Below are 23,195 nucleotides of genomic sequence, written 5' to 3' on the forward strand. Positions count from 1 at the left end.
ACTGGTTTTTACAAAAAACACTACCCAAAAAGTGTGTAAAATTCACTCACCAGAAAAATTCATGCTGGGCCACAATACTAACCTCAACAAATCTAGAATAACTAAAATCACACAAAATAATGGTATTTCATGAAATGCTTTTTAAATCAGCAAAGAAAGATATCTTAAAACTCCAGAAGTACTTTGAGGAAGAAAAAAAAATAATACACAAACATACACACATATATACACACACATAAAACAGGCTAAAGAAGAATATTCAAAATCCTTAGACCTAGGGGGGAGGGGTGGGGTTAGCTCAACGACTTAAGTGCCTGCTTGGCAAACTGGAGGTACTGAGTTCAATCCCAGGCACCAAAAACAAACAAACAAAAAAATCCTTACACATAGAGCAAAAGAGTAAGTTCATTCAAGTTATCAATTATTTAGAGAATAGGTTGTCACTTAGAGCAAAACCTACACTGAAAAAAGAACATCTTAAGAGTTAGATGTGGTGCATGCCTGTAATCTCATTCAAGAGGCTCAGAAAATGAGGACTACTGTGAATTCAAGGCCAGCCTAGGTTACACAAAGTTTAAGGCCAGTCTGGACTATACAGCAAAACTATCTCAAAAAACAACACAAAACAAAAACCTACCTGAGGGATTCTTTGACTAAGAAACTATGCAGAAAAGGTGAGACTGATAACAATGGCTGAAATTTACTGAGTACTAACCACAGCCAAGTACCAGGCCAGGCACTTGCAATGTCTGTACTCTGTACCATAAAACAAACAAAACAAACAACTACAGCAAATGAGACACTGGGGAAATATATGCAGTGTAAGACAAAACAATGTTCGTTCTTACAAGACTATAAAAAAAGCACGTTGGCCAAATGACCAATGAGCAAAGATAATTCACAAAGAACAAATAAGCTGTATATACAAAACTAATCTTAATCACACTATGATTTCAAGCACTTGAGTGCCTGCTTTGTGCTAGGTACATCCTAAGTAAGCATTGAGAACATAACAATGAACAAGGTATACACAGCCCCTGACACACAGGTATGAACAAAAAAAATTAGTGTTTAAATTTTAATACGCTGAGGGGTAAAATATACATTGCCAAGGAGAGCAGGATAAATGTGTTTGAAGCAAGATGGAATATAATGTACCTCTTACTGTAGCAAAATTTTTAATTTAAACATTCACTGTTATATTTGTTGATCATGCCATATTGATCTATTGTTTACACCAATTCCTGTCAAGCAGAAATATGGTGAGTCTTCATCTGGCACATGTGACTTCTGGCTCCTCCCTAAAGTCAAAATGACCAGAAACAGTAAACATTTTTAATAGTTTCAGGATATTGAGGAAGCCAAGACAGTATAACTAAAGACACTCACAAAAGTGAATATTGCTTCAAAAAGTCAGAGGAATGATGCATGTATTCAAAGTGAGAAGGAATATTTTGAAGGTGTCAATGGCAATGTATTTTTAACTGTAATACATTAATATTTAAACATTAACCATATTTTTCTGTCACAACCTTCTGTAAAGTTCACATGCTAACAGGACAGAAACAAATACCAGGGTATCTGTAAAGAGACAAGAGCTAGGAAAACAGAATGGTGCTAAAACTGGAAGTGAGTGGGCGGGTCTGCCTTGGGTTACCAGGTGTAGTGGTCACTTTCCTCACCACTAAGACAAAATACCTGACACCCAAAATATAAAAAGGAAAGGTTTATTTAGCTCAGTTTGTAGAAGTTTCAATCCATAATCAGCTGGCTCCAATGCAAGGTGCCACATGGCAGAGGAGAAATAGTTCATAGTGGCAAGAAGACAGTAAAGATAGAGCCAGAGACAGAAGGAAGGAGAGTAGGAGAGCGCAAAAGAGCCAGCTCAAGTGAGAGAGGGACAGAAGTCTCTTTCTATTATATGTAGGCTACCTGCCTTAGGGCAGGCATAGCATTCACATCCTTCAACCCCTGGCGCCCCAAAGACTCATGTACATTCATTTATGCAGAAGGCATTTAGTCCATCTCCAAGAGTTGCCGAAGTCCTAACCGTTTCAGCAGTGCCAAAAAGTCCAAGTTCCAAGTCCCTTCTGAAATTTAAGGCAATCTGTTATCTGTTAACTCCTGTACAAATGAAAAGAAAGTTAAACACTTCCAACATTCAATGGCACAAGATAGACATTTCCATTTCAAAGGTTACAAAGGGGGTAAAAAGGAATGGAAACATAGCAAGTCTAAAATCTAGCAGGGCAAACATTTAAGTCCTGTAATTTCATCTGCAGCATCCAAGGCAATCTGCGGCAAAAAACTCCAAAGGGCTTGGGTGGCTCTGCTCCTAGGACACTTTCAGATGTTGTAGCTCCCATGGCTTCTCTCTTAAATCCACTCTACTCCTTCCTTGCAGTTTTCCTTAGACAATCCACCTTCCTGGCTTCTCCAAACTTGTGGGGTCTCCACTACATCTCTGGCTTCACACAATGCCTTCTAAAACATAGTTCTTGGGCTTCCCAAATGTGAAATCTGAGTGGAAGCCTTCCTGATCCCACAACTCTTGCATTCTGCCTGCAGCTAAATCCAGCATTACGTGGATGAAGCCAAGGTCCGCTGCCACTTGCAGTAGTAGCCAGGCTTTCTTCTCTCTTGGCTATTGGGCCTGGATTGCTGAGTACCCTGGATTTGATTCTGAGGAACACACTATTTATGTATCCACCTCTCTGGAACATAGTGCTCTGGGGCTCACTTTTCAAAGCAAAGTCTTGCACTTTTGCTACCATGGGGCTGTAAAGATTGGAGTCCTGCTGCTTCCTGTGATACCCTTAGGCCATCTTTTCTCTTTTTCTTTTCCTTCTTAGCAATTAAGATCTCTTTCTGTGTTTTATATTTGCAGTCCATGACTTTACTGGACCATCCTTTCTGAACAAACTTTTAACATTTTAAATAATTCTGCTGGGCTCTTTGCTCTTGAATCTCAACATAAATCTGGCTAAAAGCCTCCAGTGGTAGTGATGCCACCACCTCAACATTAGACTACCGTGAAATTTCTTCTACAAATTTAGTTACCATGCCACCCTTAATCTCAGTCTCAGGCAAAGTCTTTGGACTTGAGCAAAATGCAGACAAACTGTTTGCCAAGTCATAACACACATCGTCTAGAGTCCAAATGTAGCCAATGCTGTCTTTTTTCCCATCCAAAAATTCTAAGCCTGATCTTTACTGGCTTTCTGGTCTTCTGAGCTCTGACCAGAATCTCCCATGCAGAACAGCCTAAGACATTCCAGTTCTAGTTCTGCAGTCAGCATCTCTGAATACTTCTAAACTGTTCCCAAAAGCCATTCCCAAAAACTTCTGAACCACACTGTCAGGTGTACTCACAGCAATGACCCCACTTCTCTGGTACCGAATTCTGTGTTACTTTCCTCATTGCTGAGACAAATACCTGACACCCTAAGTTAAAGAAGGAAAGCTTTATTTAGCTCACAATTTGTAGATGTTTCCATTCATAACTGGCTGGTTCCAAGGAAGGGTGGCATGCAGCAGAGGAAAAACAGTCCATGGAGGCAGAAGACAGCAAAAGCAATTGGGGGGGGGGGTCCCCTTTCTGTCTCTCATACTGTACACAAGCTAGTCGCCCTAAGGCAGGTGTAGCACCCACACCCTTAACCCCAGCACCCTTAATCCCAGCATTGTATCATGAACCAATCACACATTCTATATTCAGCCACCTCAAAAAGCCCACCCCTGTGACCACGGGAGGCTTTGGGGAACGTCCAGATACAAACCATAATAATAGGAGGCCATCACAAAAAATGATGATACCTGATAGAATAAAGCCACTACTACAAGTCTAGGAAGCCTGCAAGACCTATACAGACTACAAAGAGGGCAGAGATGACCAGCGGACTAGCAGTGCAGCAGCATTACAGCTGAAGAGGTAGGCAAGAACAAGGAACACAGTGCCAAAAAAAGCACCAGGAAAGTACTTCAGTGTAGTTTCAAGTATAATGTGAAGCCACTTAGAAAATTTGAAGCCTGATAATAATTTGTTTCCAAAAATGACTTTTAAGTCAATCAAATTCAAACAGGAGAAAAAAAATTCAAACAGGAGAACATGCCTTGCTTGTTATATGAAAAAAGTTATTCTTAACATTCTGCATGCCCAAATCTTAGCAATCAGCAATCAACTGCAGCCAAGTGATAAAAAAAAATTTGGTAAGCAAGCATTACAAAGCTTTTTTTTGTAATGTGTACTAACTTTAACCACAGATCCTAATTATTTATGGAAATTAAACATATGTACATGATTTCCCCACAAAAATAACTATCACTACTACTGCTGGCAGGAAGAATAACCAAAAAATAGAAAAAAAAAATCTTAATATTCATGACTAACAAACTGGTTAAATATGATAGAATGCCATATTGGCACTAAAAATTATAAGATAAAGATCTTTTGTTGAATATGTTAGGAAAAACAAAATCACTTATTTTCACCCTATTTGAACACACCCATCAAAATAGTACTCATTGTAATGCCTGGATAAAATCTATAAATGACTCCAACTACTCTCAATAATATAACATAAAGTTACACTGTAATCCCACTAGTTAGGAGGCAGGAGGATCATTGTGAGTTCAAGACCAGCCTGGGCTACAAAGTAAGCTCAAGGCCAGCCTAAACTGCATAGCAAGACCTTGTCTCAAAAAGACCAAAAAACCAAATTTTTTTGCATGACTTATGCAACAAAAATTTACATGATCTGTTAAGTAAAATCACAAAACAAAAAATATTTTCCCTTAAAAAGTCAGTTTTTCCTACTCCTCTATAGATCACATTTTAAAACAATAGACTAGAAAATGAATATATAAAATGCAAAACACTACTTAAATGTAATATTATACATTAAAAAAATTTCTTGACCTTTGTATTATTAAGTTTCCCAAGCAATGGTATCATACCTTAGCAAAAGTTACAGTCTCACCAAGTTTAACACTGTAAAAGCAGTGTGGTGAATTGGGAAGATAATGAATGTAAGCAACATCATGTTTGGTAACCCAGACTTCAGAAATGCAGCCTTTGAACTGGCAAGCAATTTATTCCATTTCCAAAGCAATTTTCCTATTGTACTGAAAATTTCACCTCAGTATTTAAAAACAATAAGATGATGAATAATGGATTTTTTTCCTGAGACAGGATAAGCAGAGAATCTTAAGTGTCTTTGTTGCCTGGTGTCATACACACTTAATTGGTATGTCACTCAAGAAAAATCAACGTTTCTCGCAATTAAGTATAATTCTAGAAACATATTTTTAAAATGAATAAAAACAATGTGAACAAAGACGACAGAACAGATGATACAAACCCAAGAGTACTGCCATGATAAAGAAAGAGGACAGCTATCTTAGCTGCTGCCAAATGCTTAAAAAAATTAGAAACTTTCAACAGAACGTTCAAGTACTAAAAAGCATATAATTTATATGTATCTAAATAAAAATAGGTCAACTTAAGCAACAGCTTAAACTCACATTTTACCTCAAATATCCAACAGCTTTATTTATTCCATTTAGACTAAAAGCACTTCTGAAAAGTCAATTGATACTAAAGGGAGAAATACATTTAAAATATGCCTAATGCTCAAATCTTTAGAAAAATAAACATTTCTCCTTTACCTATATGCTAATAAAAACAAATACACAGACTCAAGAGCTGTAAAGAAATGTGCATATATCCTTCATCACAGGAAGCTACCAAAATCAACTATGTCACTTATGAGCCACTAATAAATAGCAAACTATATGAACTGATGATAAACTGGGACTCTCCTTTCTACAGTAGTAGAAAAGATATTACATGCTCTGGTTTGAATGTTTTTTTTCTCCTTCAAACTCAACTGAGAGAAAGTTAGTCTCCATGCAACAGTGTTGGAAGGTGTGCCTGAAGGGAGGCGGTTCAGTCATGAGGTTTAATGCCACTGTAAAAAAAAAAAAAAAAGCTTTCAAGCCCTTTTTCACTCTCTCCTGTTCTTCTGCCATGAGGGGACACAGGAAGACCTCACCAGATACTGGCACCTTTATCTACCATCCTCTAGAGCTGTAAGAAATAAATTTTTGTCTTTTATAAATTATTCACTGTTAAGTATTCTGTTACAGCAGAACAAAACAGGCTACGAAAATGATTTTTTAAAAAATAAATTATAAGGGGCTGGGGATTTAGCTCAGTGGCACATGAGCCTGCGTTGCAAGCAGGCAGTCGTGAGTTCGATCCCTGGTACCGATAAAAATGAAAAAGACAAAAATAAATAAATAAATAAATAATAGAGAAATGTTACCCGAAAAAACATACCTTGACCTTAGCAGCAAAAACAAGCAAAAGTATCATTCCCTTGAGCTGAGACATAATTCTCCATATGAACTGCATATACAGTAATCCTGAGCTAGCAATTTCTAAACAGTTTTGTAAAAAACTTATATACCACGCTTGTGAAATGAGAAATTACACCAATGCTGTACATAAATTGACATAAACTTCTGTATTAAAGTTAATGGCTCAATGTTATGGTTCAGATCTAAAATACCCCCCAAAAAATTCTCACTTGGGAGGTGAGGCCAAGTTCAAAGAGGGAAGTCACTATAAGCATGACTTAGAAGAGTGTAACTCCTCATTCCTGGGCCATCATTTGGTACACAGCTTTCCTCGCCTTCTGTAGCACCATTTCTGCCTTGGAGTCAGCCTACCATGAACTGTGCCCCTACTGAAACTGAGTCAAAATAAGCCTCTCTTTTTCTAAGTTGTGAGTATTGTGTCCCAGAAAAAGAAAGTAACCAAGATATACAATAATCCAAAGCATGTAAATGCAAATTCAGAAACTTTAAGTCCCATGGCCTGTTAGCTGAGAACATATATTCCAGATACCTAGAATTGTGATGCTCCCTATGATTAGCTCTATTTTCATATTAACATCATTAAAGTACAGGAAAATTAAGTGAAATGTTTGTATTCTGGCAGCAGTAAAGTTTCTTACATTTGAGTGAACTATGGATCTCTTTTAAAGAAAATACTTATAAACCTGCACAAAAATGAGTCTGATTTGAAGGAGTCTGAATTTGAAGGTCAACAAGATAAATACTAAGACTCATTCTGGGGCCTAGGGGCATAACTTGGTGCTAAAATACATACCTAACATTTTTAAAGCATGCCCTAGGATTGAGAAAAGAGGGACAAAATAGCGAGAAAAAGAAGAAAGAAAGGAGGGAAAGGCTCAAGAATCAAAGAAGGAGAGAAGGAAGAAGGAAAGGCTGGAGGAGAGAAAAATTCTGTAACTCTCAAAAAAACTTCTTCAGTTGTGAACCACCACAGTAAAGAAGGGTTCATATTTACAACTAACAAATTATTAGATAAAATTTTTAGGATTGAGAGAAAATTGTGTATAAATCAATCATAAGAACAGGAAAACTACCATCATAAAAATCTGTTACATCTTCCAAAAAACATTAATGCAGTATTTTCAGATAATCAGACAACAGCTATCTCTTCTCAACAGAAGGTGCTTTTTAAACACTAAAGCTTGTAATACTGTACTACACTTGCCTGTAAGCATGGTCAATAGCCCCACTGATGGAAAAAGTACTAAAGGACTTAGACTAAAATAGTGTTATGCTTCTATCTTAGGTATCTCCCAAAGCCGCCTGCACTTACAGGTAGTGCTTCTGCATATGGCTACCTCTACAGTGTGTGGTCCTGGGATTAAGGGTGTGCGGTGCTGGATTAGCCCATCATAGTTCTGGGTGTGGGTAATGAAAACCCCACCCTGATGTAGCCGATACCACCAAAAGGTCTGCAGCTTGGCTGGGATAAAGGGAAAGGCCTGCTGCTTCCTGCATCCCTCCCTGCTCTACCAGAGACTGTTTCTCCTCTACCACGCCACCCTGCCTTGCAGACAGTCAAGCATGGGCTGAAAACTCTACAAACTGAGTTGAAATAAATCTTTCCTCATTTAACTTATGAATGTTGGGTATTTTTTTGTTTTTGTTTTTGTTTTGTTTGTTTTTTGTACCGGGGATCAAACTCAGGACCTTGTGCTTTCCAGGCAGGTGCTTATGCCACTGAGCTCAATCCCCAGTCCCCAGTGTTGGGTAAGTTATCCCAGCAATGAAAACTAAGAAATAGGACAATGGGTTTCAGCATCATCAGTTGTTCATTCAACTGCAAACCTATTTGGTATGACAGTTAAAGCATAAACATGAAAAATACCAAATTACTAGATGCCTTACTTTCATAGGTATCAATGACAGAAATATGAGAAAATGGTCCTAAGGCATTCCTTATGAACTATGATTCTGGTTACTTACCAATATAAAAATAAGACCACATTCATCTTTAATGACAAAAGCAATGCGATATTGAATTTTTTAATGTATATGCAAATCACATTTAATCCTACTACTTACTTTCTTGGCTCCAGGGCTGGGGGTGAGGATGGCAATTTTGCTCTCAGCATAAGAAAGTTAAGAGAAAAAGCTTGGTTTTACAATACTAATTTTAAAACTCTATTTCAACGTGTCCCTTTCAATCCTCCCCCATCCATCCCTAGATCATGAGGGATTTGGAATGTTGTGTCATCCAGGTAATTGCTTATTCCTGGACTGGTGCACTGATTTCTTCAAAGGCAGCTGAAGCATTTTGCTGGGGAATCAGAAAGTCTAAATCTGGGAGTTTGGGAAGATGGCACAGCAGTAAACAAGCAGAGACAACAGCCTCTTTGAGAGTAGCTGTTGAGACACTGGAATATAGCAATGCGAGGAAGACAAGGAGAGCAGAGTGAATGGCCTGGACCCAGGAAGAATCTCAAGTGCAAACTGAAGCCTCCGGAAATGGAGGTGGCCAGTGGTGCCTTCTCCCTGAGGTGGGACGCATTGTCGACAAGAGCAGTTCAAATCCACAGATACAGTCAGGGTAAGGTTGATGGCTGCCGACCCTGGAAGCCTCTGTGGACAGAAACTCCAGTGGAGAGGAGCAGGACACAAGAAGGACCGCACTGACTGGCAGCTGAGTGCAGAGACCTGGCTCTTGCAGCGTGAGAAAACAATTGGCCTAGACCATCGGGGAGATGGGCAGCCTGAGATCAGACTCCGAACTGTGTCTAGCTCCCTCTGCTGGCTACCAGCAGGGCTCAGACCCATGGAAAGTGCTAAGGAGGTGAGCCAACGTGACTGCTCTCCACCAGAAAGTGCAGGTTTACAGAAAGTACCCACTACCCTGCCAAAAAGCTACTGCTGGCATGCTAAGATTGACTGACACAGGTCAGGATTCTGTCTGCAGAGGTTATCTGTCAGTGAAAGCAGAAAAAAAACCTGGATCAATCTGGAAGCAGACTTTTGTCTGTTTTCTTCCATTTTCTGTCTTCCTCCTCTCTCCCCCATTTGTCTTTGATGTTGGGGTGGGTTTTTTCCTGACGCTTTTTCTTTCTTTCTTCCTTTTTCCTTCATTGTTTGATCTTATTTTTATATAGGTGTGAACGTGCTTTCTAGCTTCCCTGTGGTTCTGCTCTTTTCATCTCTTCCTTCACTCTTTCCCTCCAGTCTTGTACAGCAGTTTCCCATTTACTACATTTAATTCTTCTCTTAGAAAGTTTCTTGAGATACTCAAAGATAAAAAAAAGTTAAGTTAGTTGTAACAATTTATCAACATTATCTTAAAATGCTGTTCTGAATCAGTATAATTAAAATGAAAGAAAAATAATTTCACTTCTCAGCAAGTCTTTTAATTATTGAATTCCTTAACATAAGAACAAAATGTCAGTTTCACACAATTTGAGAGGCTTTCAAAGGTCCAAAATAAAGACAACCCTATCTGAAAACTGTCCTGTACCAACCACACCTATGAACTTTCAAATGATCAGAGGGCACGTTAGGTATCATAATATAAAACTTTGCTTTTAGTAAAATAAGACAATGCACAGTCCAATTTACACTTTTTATTATTAGGCACTTATTATTATATAGCATTGTTTCACAAAACACAAATATTAGAAAAGTCAAAATTTTAGGTAAAATTTCGATAGTTTCAGCTATAGAGTAAGAGTTCTGTTGGAGAGAATGAAAAGGATCAAGCACTGACTGGTAATGTAACATTTGTTAGCATACTAAAACTCACAATATTGTATATTTAAATGGTTGGTCTATATTATATGAGAATTCTAACCAAAAAAAGCTGTTAAAGAATGAAAAAAACAATAAAAGTGACTTTAAAATAAAAGAGTAAGGCTAGGAGAGTGGCTCAGTTGTAAAGCACACATCAGCATGTGAGAGGCCCTAGGATAAGACCTCCAGCACCAGACCAAAAAGAAGGGGTGCACATAAAAAGAAAATAAACAAATTTTGCCTTCTTTCCAGGTCCCAAGCAAGCCAGAAGATATATTTCTCCCTTCTCCCACTTGGAGCCAATTGGAGAGGGGAAGGAAGACCAACAAGGACTCAGAACCCAAGGTGTAACACAACAGTAAATCCCAAGTTTTCTTCATCTCACATACTGTGTTGCATTCTAGACAGTCGGCAGAGACTGAGAACAGATTGTTTCCACCCGAAGAATCAGGTAAAGGGTCTACTAGTGAGACAGAAAACGTGCAGATAAAAACTGCACTACGCCTTTCATACAAATGGAAAAGCACAACTCATCCTACACTAGATGACTTTCCTCATCCCACTCTTCAGCTGTAAGAAGACTCTCTTCTCCAGGAGTGGAGGTGCGTGTTTCTCATCCCAACACTTCAAAGGCCAAGATGGAAGGACATTTATGACTTTGAGCTACATGGTGAGTTCAAGACCAGCCTGAACTACATAACAAGGCTCTGTCACGGTAAGAAAGAAAAAGAAAGAAAGAAAGATCTCCTTATGGCCCAGATGGTGACAGAGAAGGCCAGTGGAGCACAAGGACACTGATTCCAGCATTATTCTGCAGTGTACAGACAACGATAACCTTTCACCCTTATTTTTAAAAATTTCAACACTCTGAATTTAAACACCTAATTGGCTTTTATTAGCAACTCATGAGTCAGGCAGCATCCCACCAAAATGGCTGAAGGAACAAAAATATCAACGGTCATTTCAAAGTTACTTTACACACGACTTTCTTATGCCAGCTCAGGCTGATTGGGGCCTTGTGGACTTGTTACTGTGAATCTGCTGTTTTATTGGAAAACTACCCTGTTTTATGCTCAGTTTGATTATGTGGCATTAGCACAAGTGACTCGGTTCTTGTTTAGACTGCTGAAGCTAATGCAGGAGCTTAGTCCTAATAACTTCCAAAATTTTTACTCCATACTCTCAACCAGTAGCACTGAGGCACATCTGCCCATTCTTACCAGTTCAGAGGTTAACTGAGAAGCAGAAACTCCAGGTGCCTCCAGAAGTAACCACCCCCTCAGGCAATCGGTGGGCGCCATGAGGGGAAGACAACCAGGTACTCCTCCCCTACCAATCTGGTATCATCAGAGACTACAGAGCCTCTGATCCCACATGGGCCTACCAATAACAACACTCTCTTCCCCTACCAGCTGTCAAAGGCAGCTATGTGGGGAACCTGCCCCTTTACCCCATATGGCATTAACAAGGCAGCATCCTCCATATTTCCCATCAGCCATCTAAGTGATATCAACAGAAGCCTGATAAAGATTTAAATAAATTCCAGAATCTCATAATACCCAAATGTCATGGATCCAAGGAAAAAAATCACTCATTATACCAAAAACTAGAAAAAACTCAAATGAGAAAAAGAATCAGATACCAACATCAAAATTACATAGGTAATAAAATTTTGTGACATGAATTTTAAACATCCATTATAGTAATGTTTCAATAGGCAATAAAGAACATGTGAAACAAATGAAAAAATAATTACAGCAAAAACAGTTAATATAAAGAATCTACTGAAAAATTTTAAACTAAAAACAATGAATTTGCTCAACAGAGTGGAAACAAAAGGAAAAAAAGAAAGGCAAAACAGTGAACTTGAAGAAAGAACAGAAATTGCCCAACAGGAAATGAGTTTCAAACAAATGCAATGAAACTTAGGAACCAGCCAAACTACAAAGAAGATTTACAAGGTATCATAAAGGACACAGAAGAGATGACAGAGACTAAAATCTTCTCAGATTTGACAAAAGACAAACTTAGAGACTTAAGCTAAGTGAATCCAAAATGGGATAAACATAAAGAAATCCATGCAAAGCCCACAATAACCAACTACTGAAAGCTATTAAGACCAATAAAAAACCTGGCAAGTAATAAGGAAGAAATGACACTCGCTCTAAGGAAAGAAAACAACTCAACTGACAACAGAGTTCTCATCAGAAACCATGTAGCCAGAAAGAGCAGGTATATTTTTTACATAATTAAAGAATTGCCACCCCTAAATTCAATACAGTAGCTTTCTCTTTTCTGATGAGGAAAGACTCCCAGCAGATGCCTGAAACCACAGGCAGTACTTAACCCTATATATTCCAATTTTTACCAACATGTACATATCTATTACATAATTTATGAATTAGGCATAGTAAGAGATTTACAACAATAACAAAATAGAACAACTGCCAACAACACACTTGTAATAAAATTCAGAACCATTACAAAGTAAAATAAGTGTTACAATACTTAAACACAGCACTACAATACTGATTCAACACCAACAGTCCAGTTGAAACAACTTCCAGTGGTACCGAAAAAGCAACTAAGTTTACTAAAGTTTAAAGGGCAAAGTTAGGCTCACAATGAGTAGGTTCATGCCAGGGGAAACAAAAATGTCACAGGTGGGTGGTGAATGGGTTGGGCTTAAAGATTTGAAATGCTTGGTCTTCCTGAGCATGACAGCATGGTAGACAGGATGCTGAGTCAGGTCAACTGTATTCACTGCACTTGTCTGGGGATTTGGCCCTAAGAGCATGACCCTGGACTGCTGTCAGACTCAGGTGAGTGGAAGAGGCATATCCCATAGATCTGGTTATACTATCTATCTTACCTGTAGAGGGAACCCAGCCACAACCAGTACCTAAAACAAGGGAGTCTCTGCATCGAAGGGGACTGATGCTTCTAACTCCTACAGCGACATAGGCCTGAGAAAATCCCTTTGTCCCCTTCTGCACCACCAGCAGACCAGGAACGGCCCCTATGGCACCAACCTAAACAAAGGAAACCAAAGATTGTAACACTGTCATTGGAATTACAGACCACAAATACAGGTTGGGAGCTATGTACTAAACCTCAACATGCCAAAATAAAAGATACCAACAAGACTTAAATTCTCCTAACATAATATACAAAATGCCCAAGATATAATAAAAACCCATGAGTTATAGCAAGAACCAGATCTTTCACAATCTAAATTAGAAAAGACAATCAACTGACACTAATACTGAGATAGCACAGATGATGGAATTATATGAAAAGTATTTTAAAGTAGCAGACAAAATGTTTTAGCAGTCAATTACAAATTATCCTAGAACAAACAGAAAATTTTAAGATTGAAAAATACAACAGAAATAAAATGACACTGCAGGGGCTGGGGATTTAGCTCAGCGGCATAAGTACCTGCCTTGCAAGCAGGCAATCGTGAGTTCGATCCCTGGTACCAATAAGAAGGAAAAAGACAAAAAAAAAAAAAAAAAGAAAAAGAAATAAAATGACACTGAACGGTTCAGTGATAAAGTAGTAATGATGGTGTACAGAATCAGAGAACTTGGGAATACATGCATAAAGTTTATCCAGTCTGAACACAAAGAAAAAAGACTAGGGGGAAAAAGGGCTAAGACAATTACTACATATAACATTAATGTAAGATCCAGTGTTCATATCGTGGATTATGAACAGATGATGGAAAGCAAGTAGAAACAAGTCTTGTTTTAGAAATAATGGTTAAAAACTCTCTACATTGGGTGAAAGGAAAAAACCAAGAGTCAAAAAAGTTAATACCAAACAAACTCAGAGACACCTCTGACAAGACTCATCAAAGTTAAACTTCTGAAAACTAAAGACAAAGAAAAAGCTTGAATAGCAGCTACAGCTAAATGACACAGTACCTACAAGTTGTGTAATACAACTGAGTGACAATGGATTCCTTATCAGTGGATTCATGAGGACAAAAAGGGAGTGGCAGATCTTTCAGGTGCTAAGGATCAACCAGGAATTGTAATCCAACAAAACTTCCATCAGGTATGAAGAGGAAATGAAGACATAATTAGATAACATAAATTTCTTTTCAAGAAAGGAAACAATGACTGGATTTAGCTCAGCAGCATGAGCCACTGCCTTGCAACCATGTGGTTGTGAGTTCGAGCCCCCACAAAAGTCCAAAAAAACAAAAAAAAAGAAACAAAATTCTGGAATATCAAGAAGAACAATATAAAAGGGAAATATAAGTATATGTGAGAAACTGTACCATGAGTTTTAGCAACATTTGACGACTGAACAGAAATTATACCATCTGATCCTCGGAACAAGGCTTTTTTTTTTTTTTTGAGACTCGGTCTCGCTGACAGGCTGGCCTTGAACTTACTCTCAGCAATTCTTCTGCCTTAGCCTCCCAAGTGCTGGAATTTTACCCATGGGCCACTATGCCCAGGCAAGACACAACATTTACACTGCAAAACCTAAATGGAAAGAAAGCTTTCCAGGCTTCACTAGACAAGGTAAAATTCCCGATTCCAACAAACCTGTGACATCCAATCAAAAACTTGACAACTATTCAAAGCCTTATGCTCAAAACACTCTACAGGCTGGGGATTTAGCTCAGTGGTTTAAGTGTCTGCCTGGGGAGTGCAACATCATGAGTTCGATCCCCCATACCAAAAAAAAAAAAAAAAAAAAAAAAAAAAACGCAGCTACAAAATCATTGCTCTAGTAATCACTCCCTGCTCTCCCATCTCCTACCCTCACCAAAGATGGGAATGAGAACCTGAAGAAACAAAACAATAAAATGCCACACAGTAATAGGCACCTTAAATTTAAGTGTTACCAATCAAATGACAGCTTGGCAGAGTGGATTAAAATCACAATTAGGAGGAAACCACTTCAAATTCTACAATATAGATATGCTATACACTAACAATATGCAAAACTAAATTAAAAAACTGTAAGTGCTACTCTACTATCACAATTTTTTTATTTTTGAGACAGGGTTTCACTACAGTTCAGGATGCATCTGAACTCACTATGGAGCCCAGGTTGGCCTTGAATTTGTGGCAATCCTCCTACCTCAGCCTCTCAAGTGTTGGGATTACAGACACGCACCACCATGTCCAGTGGCTGCACCACTATGTCCAGTGGCTACTCTACTATCTAATAAAGGAAATTCTGGTGTAAAGAAAACTATCAGCGACAAAGAGGACATAAAAAAAGGACAACAGACCTAGAAGACACAGGATTCTCAATGTGCCAAAATACACAAAATAGTCACCCAACACTATAATACATAATAGTAAAACTGATAAAGACTCAAAATGAGGCAAATAACCATCTCTTATGATTTCCAAATAACCATTTCTTATGATTAACTATTTAGAGAATTACTAACGCAATTACTCATAGCTAATATCAAGGAGATAAGGAGAATCAGTAGCTCTGGAAAATGCACTTCTTCACAGGCACTCTGAAAATGATCATAGTGTTTACAGGTTTATCTATAATCGTCAACATTTCTGTAAGAAACATATCATCCACCAATTAGAGGTCAGAGTTTAACTAACTTACTTAAGACCCGAGTATCTTCCCATAAGAATTAAAAGCATCATACCACAGTGAAATATGCACACCTATGTTTATAGCAGCACGGTCTGTAAAAGCCAACTCTTGGAAACAACCCAAGTGCTCATCATCTGGTGAATGGATAAAGAAGATGTGCTTTTTAAAAATATGCCATAAAGCATATGCTTGAAACATTTGTAGGAAAAACGGATGCACCTCGAGTCCATACTCTTAAGTGAAATAAATTAGATATACATGTATGAACACCACGTTGTTTCCCTGGGATGAAAAACTTAAAAGTGAAATAAGGACCACAATGTATTGTGAATGGGAGGAGAATGTTTAAATGGGGATGGGGGGAAAGTGAGAGGTGAGGGACAGAGAAAAGAGAGGAAAGGTAAAAAAAAATGAGAAAAAAAGAAAAACATGGGAACAAAGTTTTGTAAATGGAAAGGGGAGTAGTAGGTCATGAGTTCGTGGCTACAGGTTGAAAGGAGAGAGGGAAGGGAGTAAAAGGTAAGTTACATACAGGTACAAATTCTCTATGAGGAATGTGATCACTATGTATATCTAAAATGTACCAATAAAAATCTAATTTAAAAAAATAGAAACAATAATACAAGTCTGAAACAAAAATAATGTTACTTAAAATCAGTTCAGTAAATGGGCCAGCATCTAATTCACCTCAATAACAACATGCTCTGAACTCTTGGCTGCATACAGCATAGTCTCTCAGAAAACCAAAGTTATTTGAAACAAATTATTTGAATCAATGGGATAGTGAGTGAAACGTGTATTTTTTTAAAGTCTTTTTTATAGAAAGTACTCCTTAAAAGTATCCTTTAAAATAAAGCTGTATTATCTCCTTTGAGTAAGACAGGTTAAACATGAGCCAAAATCAACTGATATCCCACCTAGGCAGGGACTGAGACTTTGATTTTAAACCAAGAGTCTGTACATCTTAATTCAATCACTAAACTGTGGCCCCATTAAACAATTTAAACTTCCTGAATCTCCAATTTCAATTCGTAAAAGCAACACTGCCTGTCAAAAAGTACTTTGTATACACATGTGTAATACAAAGCAGACTTCATAGGCAAATCAAAATGTGTCACCTACATTTCACATCTGTGACAATTTGAGAGACTGAACAAGGTATGTTTTTAGCACCGTAATTAAAAGTTGCACCTGTCCTCTCACTGCACACCGTCACACGGGTAAGCCTGGGGCCAACTGTACGCAGAGAGGCGACACTGGTGTCCACTCCTCGCTAGAGGTGAGCCCCGGCCGCCCAGCGGCCCCGCTCGCTCTGGGGTCATCGGCTCGCCCAGGTGCCCGGCTCCCACGGGCTCGGTGGGAGCGCGAGCGACACCGGAGCTCCCGGGAGGGGTCGGGCGGCCCGCCCGCCGTTACCTTCCGCGCCGGTCGGCCCCCGACCCGGGGCCCGCGGGGCTGTAGTAGGCTGTGCGTTTGTGGCTGGCTGCGGCCGCCGCCGCGACGCTGCGCACCGGGTACAGAGGGATCTGGTCCGCCATGTTTGGCCCTCCCCACCCGCTCTCCGCAGCTCGGCGTCCGGCCCCCCACCCTCTCCCAGCTCCGACCCGGCAGCTGAGACACCAGCGCGCCTCCGGGCCCGCCTGGGTCGCCTGCCGATGGCGTCAGCAAGGGGCAGGGAAGTGGAGGTCAGGGCCGAACAGGCCCCGCCCGCCGCCGGCGCCAGGTCACGTCACGGAGAAAGCTTACACCGCGAGTCCCTGGCTCCGCCCCTGCGCGCAGGGCCGATGACGTCACTAAGAGGGGGCGTTCCCTGCGGGCCTCTTGTCCGGGAGTGGCCCTGCGGAGGTAGGGGCCGCGCCGCTGCCTGTGGGAGGTAGCTGGAGGGTTCAGAGTCGCCCAGGAGTCCCGGCAGCCTGAGTGTTCGGGTCGCGGCAGGCTCGCGGAGAACTGCACTGGGGCAGCAAGTCACTGGCCGGCTCCGCTCCTGTGAACGTCGCCGAGCTCCCGACACCTCACCGTGGAGGCCTGCAGGGCGCCAAGGCGGGTTCCGCGCGGGTATTCGGTCCTCACACCTTGCTCCCCCGTTACTTTGAGTTCCTACTTCGTTCATTCCGCAGTCCCATCTACCTGCAAAGTTGTTTAGTTTTCTCCTACGCTTAAAAAAGTTGCTAGATTTTATTCCTTTAAATTGCTAAGAGACGTTACAATTGTCTTCCAAAAGTTGTGAGCTTTGCCAGTTTAAACATGTTATTTACAATGTAGGATTTTGGTTTAAATAACTTCCATTTTTTAAATTTGAGCTTTAAATAAATAAATTTGAGGTTTACTTTCTGACCAGGTATTCGGTAAGATTTTTAAGTTCTATATATGGCAATTAGGTTTTGAATTCCAAGATCGAAAACCCTAAGAGTCTTGCGATGTTCTAAACTCTACCCTAATACCCATTGACTCTAGTGCTTCTGGCAATCTTGGAGAGCTGTGGTCTCTGCGGCATTAGGTGCCCTAGCACCTCTCAGGACACTGCAAGGGTTCTCTAGGCAAATAGAAGCAGTAGGAGATTATCTGTAGAATGGTATGTGAACATCTGTGTAAGGGATTTATTGGTAAAATACCAGCTTATATGATTATGGAGGCTGAGAAGTCCCACAATCTGTTGGCTGCTAGCTGTAGACTAAGGAAAACCAATGGTATAGGTTCCTGTCTGGGTCTGAAAGCATAGAAACAGGCCAAGGTAGGAAAGATGAATGTCCAAAACAATTATGTAATTCCACCCTTCTCATGGATTCGATGATGCTACCCATGTTGGGAAGCGTTGTCATCTGCTTTATTCAGTCCACCAACTCCAATGCTTATCTCTTCTGGAAGCACTCTCAGAAAACAAATAGAGAAATAATATTTACCAGCTATTTGGGCATTCCATGGCCTAGTAAAATTGACACACAGTTAACCTTCAGATGCTTATTGTAATAAAGCTTTTGGAAACCCTCATTGTTCAGGAAAAGAATTACCCACATAACACCTGCTGTCCCTAACACTGAACTATCATTTTGAAACATCCAAACTACTTGCTCAGGCCCCTTCAAGGACTGTCAAGTCTACCTGAGATTCATTGAAACATCTCTCACACTTCCAAAGCTCCCAACTTAATTGAATTCTTGCTAATCAGAGTATTGATGTGTTCTATTTTTACTCTATAAAATTTAACTTATTGTTACCTTTGAACTCCTGTCAAAAGTAAGGGTAAGTGGGTACCCTTGATCTTGAGTTTATAAACACCATTTGAATACTGTTCCAGGTTTGACTACTTATTGCAATGTCTATTTTTATTTCAAAATTCATCTCATTTTCTTACCCATCTATTTTCATTTCTGACTGCTTTGTCTCATAATTCATTTATCTGAATGGGAAATGTTTCAGTTGTTTATCTTAACATGTGTTAGCATTAAAATTTCTTCATATGTCTTGGAATTTAGGTTTGCAAAGATATTTTAAGTGGGAGAAAGAACAGGACTCTCTTATTTTCAGCCTGCTCCCTCTCATCCCTCATTCCTGTCCTTACTCCTCCTTATTTGGTAATGTCACTGTTAATAGACCTGCAGTCCGTAATACATTCCTACTGTGGCATCTCAAGAACCACAGTGTTAAGTCATAGAATGGCAGATCCAGGATCTTCAGGCAGCTGGTTCATTTGCCACCCACAGCGTACAAAAAAACCCAATGAAACTGTCAGAAACAGGATTTTGTCTAGTTAATTAGTTAATGTATTCATCTGTTTTCTATTACTATCATGAAATACCCATCTGGATAACTTTAGTTTTTAAAAGAAAAATGATCTGTTGATGGACATACAGGCAGCTTCCAGGATTTTTCTATTATAAATTGTGCTGCTATATACATAGATGTGCAAGTATCACTGTGTTATGTTCTTAATTCGTTTGGGAAAATACCTACAAAAGGAATAGCTGGATAAAATGGAATCTCTAGTTTTAAGTTTTTGAGGAATTTCCATATTGATTTCCATAATGGCCATACCAGTTTACACTTTCACCAACAATAAAGAAGGATTCCTTTTGCCCCACAGCCTTGTCAGCATCTATTGGTTGATTTATGTATGTATTTGTTTATTTATGGTACCAGGAATCTAACTCAACTTTGCACTTGCCAGGTAGGCCCTGTGCCACTAAGCTAAATCCCTAGCCCCCCTTGATTTCTTGATGATAGTAATTCTTTCTGGAGTGAGTCTCTGTGTTGTTTTAATTTGCATTTCTCAGAAAGCCAGTAATGTTGAACATTGTTTCATGTATTTGTTGGCTTCTTCACCTGAGAAGTATGTATTCTTTCAGATGTACATTTTTTGATTGGGTCCTTAAATTTGAGAGGTCTAATTTGGTGGGGTTTTTTTTAGTTCTTTATATAATCTACATATAAGTCCTTTGTTTGAGGAGTAGGTGACAAAAACATTTTCCCATTCTAGAGGTTATCTCTTCACTCAGTGGTTTCCTTTGTTAGGCAGAAGTTTTTCAATTTAATGTTATCCTTTGTATTGTTTCTTGTGTAACTGGGATTCTATTCAGAAATCTTTGCCTATACTTACGTCTTAAGAGTTTTACTTACTTTGTCTTCCAGTAGATGAAGTGTTTCTATTTTAATATTTAGATCTTTGATCCATTTTGGTTTTGATTGAGTGTATACTGATGATATGGGTCTAAGTTCAGTCTACAGCATATGGATAACCAGTTGTCTCAACACCATTTGTTACAGAGGCTATCCTCTATTGAAAGTATTTTCCCCTACTATGGTAGCTGAGTGTTCCTGGAGTTGTTTCTGCATCCTCTGTTCTGTTCCATTGATCCACAAGTCTTGTTTCCCCAGCCCATAATATGCTGTTTGTATCACTGTAGCTTCGTAGTGTACACTGAGGTCAGGATTGTGATGTTCCCTGCATTACACTATTGCCCCAAATTACTTTTGGCATTCTAGATATCTTCTGGGTCCATGTGAATTTTAGTATTCTTTCATATAGTTAGGTAAGAAATGCTATTTTGATTGGGATTGAATTAAATCTGTATAACAGTTTTGGAATTATGCCCATTTGTACTATAATGGTTCTGCCAACCCAAGAACAGGGGATATCTTTCCATTGTCTACTAACCTCTTAACTCTCCTTTTTTCAGAGTACTGTGCTGTAGTTTCATTTGTAGAGATCTCTTTGTCTGATAGCTTAATCCCTAAGTTTTTTATTTTTCTTGATGCTGTTATAAAAGGTTCCATAATTTCTCTCTCAGTGAGTTGGTTATTGTTGTACAGGAGAATTGTTGATTTTTGAGTGTTGACTTTGTATCCTGCTGAGCAACTGAATTTAGTTATTTATTCTAGGAGTATTTTGGTGGAGTTTGGGGTCTTCTATTTTGAAGATATGTCCTCTGCAAATAACAATAATTTAAGTTTTTTCTCTATCCATATCTCTTTTCTTTCTGGTCTAATTGTTCTGGCTAATATTTTGAGAACTATATTGAATATGAATAGTGACAGTGGACATCTTGCCTACTATCTTGTCTTTTAAACTGATTTTAAAAGAAAAGTTTTCAACTCTCTCAAATTAGTTGACCCTCCATGATGCTGGCTGTTGGTTTATCACAGATGGCTTTTATCAGATAAAGACTTTCTATTCCTATTTGCTTGAGGGTTTTTGTTTTATCATGAATGTAGGTTGAATTTTATCAAATGCTTTTTCACCATTAAGATAATCATGTGATTTTTGTCTTTACTTCTGTTTTTGTGGTAATATCACACTTATTGGTTTGCATGTGTTGAACCATGCCTACGTCCCTGGAATGAAGCCTACTTGGCCATGATGCACAATTTTTTTTTGATGATTTGCTGCATTCTGTCTGTGTCTGACTGCAGATTTTTCCATCTGTGTTCATTAAAGAAATTGCCCTGGAGTTCTCTTTTTTGGTTGGATCCTTTTCTAAACTTGGAATTAAGGTAACGCCTGCTTCCAGGAATGATTTGGGCAGTACTGCTTCCTTTTCAATTTCATTAAAGAATTTGAGTAGTATTGACATTAGATCTTTTTTAAAGTGCTTAGAGAATTCAACTGTGAATCCATTGAGACCTGGGCTTTTCTTGGTAATTTTTTTATTCTTCAATTTCATTGACACTGAATTATTCAGGAGTTTTATATCTTGGTTCAGCTTCAGTATCTATATCTGTCTTATCAAGGTATTTACCCATTTTCATCTGAATTTTCCATTTGCTTAGAGTACTGTTTCTCTTAGTACTGATAATCTCCAGAATGTTGTCAGAATCCATTATAACTTTGCCTTTTTCATTTCTAATTACATGGATTTGGGTCTTGTCTTTTCTTCCTCTGCTAGATTTGGCTAAGGGTTTATCTATTTGCTTTAATCTTGCAAAGAAGCAAGTTTTCAATTCATTTTTATGCTCTTATCTTTATATTTTCCTTAGTTAAACTAGCTTTGGGTTTAGATTGTTCTTGTTTTTCTAAGACTTTGAGGTACATCATTAGGTTCTTTTTTTTTTAGCTTGCTCATTTTTCTGATGTGTGAGGTAATTAACTGCTATAAACTTCCCTCTTAGGGCAGCTTTTATTGGATCCTTTAAGTTCCAGTATGTCATACTGGCGTTATAGTTTGATTGTAGGAAATTTCATCTGTGGCCCATTGATTATTCAAGATTGTATTATTTCATGTCCATATGTTTGCATTGTCTCTTTAGTGTCTTTTGTCATTGATTTCTAGTTTCATGGAACTATGATCTGATAATGTGCATGGAATAATTTAGCCTTTTTGTATTTACTTAAGCATGCTTTATGAGCTAGTAGTGTGTGTTTTGTTTTGAGGAAATTTACTTGTACTGTTGAGAAGAATATGTATTCTGTTGTTGGGCAGAATGCTATAAATATCTTATTAAGTCTATTCATTCAAATGTTTGATTCAACTCATATGTCTTTGATGTTTTCTTTTGTCTCATTGATCTGTCCATTTGTGACAGTATTGAGATTCCTCATTATAACTGTATTGGTGTTTATCTGTCTTATATCCAGCAGTATTTGTTTTATGAAGTTGTGTACACTAACATTTGATGTGTGTATGTTTATGTTATCTTTTCCCATTGGATTGTTCCCTTAACCAGTATATAGTGTCCGTCTGTTATGGTCTGCATTTAGACGTCCCCCAAAGCTTCGTGTGGTCACAGAGTTTTGTAGGAGGTGACTGAATCTAGAGTATGTGATTGATTTGTAGTGCAGTGCTGGAATTGAGGATGGTGGGATTAAGTAGGGGTGGTTGCTGGGTCAGTCCCTTGATTGGATTGGCAGTGCCCAACCCCAGAAGTCTGGATAAGATAAACGGGCAGGAGGAGGCTTGTCTGCCTCTCTGTTCTTCTTGTTGCTTTGCTGTTTTCTGCTGCTGTAAACTGTTGTCCCTCTGCATGCCGCTCTGCCG

At 38.9% G+C, this 23,195-nt stretch overlaps 1 protein-coding gene across 6 annotated transcripts in view; it reads right to left on the reverse strand.

The window, feature by feature from the left end:
• Window positions 1-17,823, reverse strand: part of Atp9b (ATPase phospholipid transporting 9B (putative)) — a 351,973-nt gene extending 334,150 nt beyond the window's left edge. For 2 of the 6 annotated variants that reach the window (XM_063231403.1, XM_063231402.1), the window contains exon 1: window positions 17,143-17,319. Coding sequence is in view for 2 of the 6 variants with exons in the window: in XM_003463321.5 (XP_003463369.1) it covers window positions 17,143-17,264 (122 nt within the window). In the remaining 4 variants the exon portion in view is untranslated. Of the gene's footprint in view, window positions 1-16,917; window positions 17,076-17,142; window positions 17,382-17,472 lie in introns of those variants that run through there. The other 4 variants (XM_063231400.1, XM_003463321.5, XM_003463322.5 and 1 more) reach the window with 4 other exon arrangements.
• Window positions 17,824-23,195: the final 5,372 nt, after the last annotated feature.

This window comes from Cavia porcellus, unplaced genomic scaffold, assembly GCF_034190915.1.
Source record: "Cavia porcellus strain 051 isolate PalLab524CR breed Dunkin Hartley unplaced genomic scaffold, mCavPor4.1 scaffold_20, whole genome shotgun sequence".
Classification (NCBI taxonomy): domain Eukaryota; kingdom Metazoa; phylum Chordata; class Mammalia; order Rodentia; family Caviidae; genus Cavia; species Cavia porcellus.